The sequence below is a fragment of the Oratosquilla oratoria genome, chromosome 8 (genome assembly GCF_046742065.1).
Source record: "Oratosquilla oratoria isolate Oo_2021 chromosome 8, ASM4674206v1, whole genome shotgun sequence".
Taxonomy (NCBI): Eukaryota; Metazoa; Arthropoda; class Malacostraca; order Stomatopoda; family Squillidae; genus Oratosquilla; species Oratosquilla oratoria.
In genome coordinates, this window is record NC_134784.1 from 57,963,688 (window position 1) to 57,970,457 (window position 6,770).

At 36.2% G+C, this 6,770-nt stretch overlaps 1 protein-coding gene across 1 annotated transcript in view; it reads left to right on the top strand.

Annotated features, from left to right (window-relative positions):
* The first annotated feature begins 231 nt into the window (after positions 1-231).
* LOC143027755 (uncharacterized) overlaps positions 232-6,770 on the top strand; it is a 187,981-nt gene continuing 181,442 nt past the window's right edge. The window contains exon 1 of the mRNA XM_076189266.1: positions 232-1,188. Coding sequence (XP_076045381.1) covers positions 1,054-1,188 — 135 coding nt within the window. The 5' untranslated portion in view covers positions 232-1,053. The remainder of the gene's footprint in view (positions 1,189-6,770) is intronic.

Here is a 6,770-nt window from a genome sequence, read left to right on the forward strand (position 1 = left end):
GGTTTCTTGTGTGTTATTTACAAATGTGCTATGACATTTCTGTTTAGACATCTCTGAGGTTTCACACTCTTCACCTCCTCTACACCATCCACCTCCTTCTTGAGTCCTTCTCCCTTAATTCTTCCATGCCCTCCTAGTCCTCCTCCTCCTCCTCCTCATCCTTCTCCATGCCTTCTCCTGTCCTTCTACAACCCGTTCCTCCTTACAGGCGAGGTTCCCCAATGCCCAGGCGTGTCCCTCTGCGAGGACGCAGTCCCCGGTCACCCTCAGTGGCACACAGACCGTCCCTGCAGCGGCGCAGAGCCTTTGAGAAGGACGCGCCTGAGGCGACTCAGAACCTCCCAGAAGGTTCCTATGGGCGTTGCGAGCGAATTCACTCGCGGTCATAGAGACTATAGTTAACGAACTCACTATGACTTTACGAAGTAACTCCTAAAAGGTCCTACGATATCCGATGGACAATATTCAGTGACTCTTGAAGCCCCCAGGGGACCTCGTGAGAGGGGACCACGTGCTTTTGGTAATTCGCGGAGGGTTTGGACGCGCATATGGTCTTCCATAGCCTAGTGACTTCCCATGGTGATCCAAGTGACACTGGTGACAAATCTGAGATAAACAGGACTGAATTCTGAAACATTTTCAAGGACTTCGAGGGATTTCAATAGCAAATAGAGTTTATGAACATTTTACTTATAGTACAATAAGAGTGAGGGAAACCCTCTCAAAGATTTGGGTCATAGTCTCTTCCTTCCCTTCACCCTCGCACAGCGACTCACCTCCCCTTGAGAACCAGACGACGAAGAAAGTCCCGAAGAAAGTCATTGTCACATCCCGTCTGATACTTTGAGAGAAAACGAAGAATACCAAGATAACAGAACCATCACTATCACGATCCCATACCATATCGTCTCCAGAAGTTCCTGGTCACAGTTCATTCGTAACCTGATAAACATCAAACTCCAAAGGTTGAATATATTTCTGATCTGAACAACATAGGAAAAACCACAAACATAGCAATACATTTTTGCTCCTGTCATATATCATTAAGAAACAATGTCAGACCGTGTCATGGCTTCAGGGGCCTCAACAGGGCCTTCAGGGAAGATCCTATTGCTGGGCCTCTTCCTGCCCCTTCCCCTGGTGCTCTCCCTGCTCGTACTGCCGGCAGTCGGCGCCGACACACTTAAGGTAAGTGGTTGTTCTTAACCGGGTGATACACTAGGAGAGGAAGGAGAACTGTGACGTCATAGCTTAGGGTCCAGGTTCACTCTTCAAGGGTCATCTTACGTCTGAACATTTAATTAAAACAAAAAATCGGAGTTTTGATCAGAAGAAATAGAGACGGGATCTCAGTTATCGAAATCGTTCCTATAAAACTCAACTATATATATTTATGTAACGCAAATACTCTAGGTATCAGTGCAATAAACAGTACATCATAAGACCATGTATCATATTCATCTGGGGAAATCACCCTCCGCAGGGAAAGGATAAGAAAATAACTACAGCAATAACAACAATTATAACTGCAACAAAAATAACAACAATAGAACTATCCTCCATGAACCATAAAAACTCCTCCGTTCACCAATGACGTAATGGAATCATTAAAACATATACATAATAGTAGACAAGTTAAGTACCACACATTTCTCAATTAGTATCAAAAGAAAACAACATAATGTCGGTAATATATATACAATTTTGTGATGCTTCAAATATTATGATTGTCAATTAAAACAATCTACCATTGCTAGGATGAACATATCTATATGTTCACTACTAATTTTAATGAAGTTATTTTTATTTAGATAGAAACAATATTTTCATATCTAATGTTATTCAGTAGTTAGCTTACGATTCTAACATCACAGTTAGCTAATGACTTTCATGTTTTCAAAATTGTCTTTGTACTAAAAACTAAACAATACTATATACTAATGAAGGAAAAAGGCCGCAAACATATAAACCAATAGCTTTTCTATCTTATAATAGAGGTAGTTAATTGCAAGTCAAGTACATACTCCAACCGATTATCCCTATTTTGTAAACATATGTATGAAGGAATGTATCTATCTATCTATCTATCTATCTATCTATCTATATATTTTCCTGAAGAGGGCTACAGTTGATAGCCGAAATATAGGATTCTTCTTTATTTGAAGTTTATTTTCTCCGACTGTGGGTTTCCTGTGTGTCATTTGCAAATGTGCTACTACATTTCTGTTTATATATATATGTATATATATATATATATATATATATATTTGTATATATATATAGATATCTTTATATATATATATATATACATACATATATTATATACATTTATATATATATATATGTATATATATATACATATATATATATATATATATATAAATCGATATATGTATATAAACATATATATATATTTGGAAGAAACTATACGCTGGCCTGTTCGTTTTCCCATTTATTCCGACTTTTCGAACCCTGAAGACGAACCCCGGACAGGTATCGAAACGTGGGAATAAATTGGCAAACGACGAGTCCATTGTATACTTTCTTCCAACAATGGTTCATGGACTCCATCTATTTATGAATATATATATACATATACATATATATATATATAGGACGGTATGCTCAGGTTCACCCGATTCCTCCAAGAGTTTTCTCATCTTGGTGACATTTGCTGCATTGTCTGTCACAACACTTCCAATGTGACAATCAAAATCTTGTTCAGCTTTCTTGATCGAATTTTGTACAAGTTGTAGAAGATATTCAGCAGTGTGTCTATTGTGTCAAATAAATCTGATCAGTGGATGTTGTTAGTGACATATTTACAAAGGATTACAAAGGCGGAGCATGCCGACAGGAGACCTTTTAGTCCATATCTAGGTCGGATGCGAAAAAAATCATAATAATAATAAAAGAATAAACAAAAACTATAATAATGTAAATAACAAATAAAATACATAAGTAAATGCATAGGTATTGTTAAACAATAAACAGACAGGTAAATAGTAAATAATAATAAATTGACATATAACTAATAATAAATGAGAATCAGACAGATAAATGATAACAAAACAAAAAACAAATAATATAGAATAAATTATAATCGTTACAGCATCTTGCTTAGGTGTTTATCTAAATGATTCTTAAAGCTTCGAACTGAACTACATTGCACTACCTGTGCAGGAAGTTTATTCCATTCATTAACTACACGGTTTGGCAAAGTTGTTTCTACCTACTTCCAAATTGAATCTATTTCCGGACAGTTTGAGACCATTGTTTCTTGTCTGATTCTCATTCAATGTGAAAATTTTGTCACTTTTGATGTTGTTAATTCCCTTTAAAATCTTAAAGACCTGTATCAAGTCACCTCTGAGTCTACGCTTTTTTAGGGAAAACAGATTCATGTTTTAGTCGATTTTCGTATGATTTATTTTTGATATTTGGAATCAGTTTTGTGGCTCGCCGTTGTACTTTTTCCAGTCTGTCAATGTCTTTAATGAGTTTCGGTGACCATATGGAAACAGCATATTCCAAATGTGGACGAACTAACGATTTATATAGCTTGTTAATGAGTGATGGACTTTTGAAATCAAAAGATCGCGCAATCAGTCCTAGAATCTTATTTGCTTTCTCAGAGGCTGAAATACACTGCTTGTATGATTTGAGGTCGTTACTGATAATTACGCCGAGATCTTTTTCACTATCCACTTCTGTTAACGAATTTCCAAATAACTTGTAATCGTACTTACTGTTATTTTTACCTATGTGCATTACCTTGCATTTACTTGTGTTAAATTTCATTAGCCACTTTTCAGACCATTGCTGTAATTTATCTAAATCTTCTTGAATATCTAATTGGTTTAAGTGATCATTTGCCATTGCGCACAGTTTTGTATCATCAGCAAAGTTGGAAACAGTAGATTTTAGTCCATGGTCTATATTATTTATATATTCTATGAATAGAATATTATGGGCTCATTATGGATGTTAGACCACCCATCAATTGAAAGACATACAGTTTCATTATTGAGGTCATCTTTACACTTTTTATATTCCTTTTCATACACAAGATCCATACAAGTACTTATCCGCAATACCTTTTCTGGATTGAGGAATATAACCTGGCCTCAGGTTCTGAACCACCTTGAGAACCTGAGGATGCTGAACAAGACGAAATGGTGAATTTGTAGCAAATATAATTCTTACAACTTCTTTGTCGAGATTTTCCTTTTGAGAGGCTGAAGTTTTTATGATAAATCTGTCCAGAGATAATGACTTTCTTTTAGATGAAAATGATTTAGCAGAAGTGGCGCCTGTGGAGGAGTCTGATAGTGACCTTTTTAATGGTGGAGTCAGGTTTGCAGATAATTCAAGTGGAGCCGATGATGAAGGGAATGAAGCTGTTGATACAGATCCTGAAATGGAAACAGAAAATTTTAGCATATTGCATAATTTATAAATAAATAAATAAATAAATGAATACAGTGTGATTTAGGCTACTTTTGAGTGTGGGCTTGGAATTAAGCCCACACAGGATTCAGTCCACTTTTAAATTCACTAAAAATAATGGGTTAGTTGGGTTAGGTTAGGCTAAATCTCTTTGGGCTGAATCCCATATGGGCTGAATTCCAATGGAACCTATGAAATATATTACACAATGTTGAATAAAATGAATAACAATCATCTAGGCCCCAAAGTTGAGTGGATACAGTATATTATAGTGATATAGTTATTACCCAAATCTAAAAGTAATGAAGCTGAAGTATCATCTCTTTAGACCTTCGCATTTTTATTGCACATGCTCTCCATTGTTCACCAAATTTATATAGTTACGTATGAAAAGGGAGAAATGCACACAATATAATTAAAATTATTTACCTGGGTCATCAATTTCTTCTTCTGTATGCTGTGGCTGACCTTGGCATTTATCTCTGTGAGATTTTAATTTTGACACAATGTCCTGTAGTTCCTGGCTGCAGTCTTTGCATTTAGCTTGGTACCCTTTGCCAGAAGTTGTTGGTAGTTTTTCAAAATAATTCCAGACAGGATAATTTTTTCTCCCTGCCAGGTCCAGAAGACATCCTTCCTAGTTGATTCCAAAGAAGCAACTGACTCAGTGAGAAGCTGCTTACCTAGAACAAGTTTCAACAAGAATCTTGTTGAAACTTGTTGTGGGCTGCACAGTGATATATACATGTAGGCTTATACAGTTCCTTGTACACTTGTGGCAAGTCCATATAACACTGCTTCTTATACTGATCGCTAAAAATGTCCTTTAGCAATCAGATCGCATATTGGATAGCAATGCCACAATATTTAAAACCTATAAACAAAATCTATTTAAATCAAATCTGATTTAAACTTAAAAAATATATTTTTTTATATTAAAAAAAAAAAAAATCGCCAACCCTTGTGTCCACTAACCTCATACAATAATACCTGTGAAGTCCGGCTAAAATTGACATTTCAAAGCATAACAGTGCCTTAAAAATAGTTTCTTATTTCACTATAAAAGTTTACATTAACTTATACTGCATTGAATAAGTCAATAGTTGATATATTTGTCCTATATACAATGTTAGGTTTCTAGTTTTGATATATTTGTCCAATATAAAATGTTTGGTTACAAAGAAAGCAATGGCCTCCGCTAGCGGACCCAGATGTCAGTGCGCAAGTCCTGTGTAATAGTAGTCCTTAATATATATACATATACATTATATATACATATACAATTATATATAGATAAATATATATATATACATATATACATATTATATATATATATATATGTGTGTGTGTGTGTGTGTGTGTGTGTGTGTGTGTGTGTGTGTGTGTGTGTGTGTGTGTGTGTGTGTGTGTGTGTGTGTGTGTGTGTGTGTGTGTGTGTGTGTGTGTGTGTGTGTGTGTGTATCTATATATACAGGCATGACAGAATTTAATAAACACCAAGAGAAATCGTTTAATTGATTAAACAAGCAATTGATACAATTAAAGTGCTTATAAATAGTCACAATGTGAATAGCTAATACTTGGTTGACATCTCATTTGCTTTTTCCAATGCAAGACCATTCTAGGCATGCTAATGATTATTGCATGAATATCATCTTGAGGGATTTCTTGCCATGTTCCCCGTAGTAATCCTAAGAGTTTGGGCTTTGAAAATGGCTTCCTTTTCTTTTTGCGAAGGTATCGGTCTATTATGCCCCAGAGGTGTTCAATGGGGTTCATATTCGGGGATTAACTTGGCCATGCAAGTTTCTTGATCCCATTTTGTCTCAACCAATTTTGCGTTGCTTGAGCAGTGTAACAAGGAGCCCCATCTTCCATAAATAGAAAGACATTTTTACTCATCCTACCACTGGTGAACATAAGAATGAGTCTTTCCTTTAATATAGAAACATATTTGCCTGAATTGATGTTTCCTTGACAGTCCACAATCTCTGATTGACCATCAATCCAAATTGCACCCCACACCATTATTGAAATGCCCTCATGTTTCACTGTTGGCTGCAGTCTTTTGAGGTCAAACTCTTGACTACAGAGTCTCCAGACCAACACTCTTGCACTGTCAGAAAATAATGTAAATCGTGACTCATTTGAGAAAATGACAGTGCTCCAAAAGGCCACAGGTCTCTCCACCATCTCAGCAGGCCACTCCTTTCTGCCCTTGATATTAGCTGGAGTGGCTTCATTCTTGCAGTTCTGTCATAGTAACCCAGCTTGTGGAGATACCTGACAGCTGTTCTGGGACTGAAATCAGCTTGTGCTGC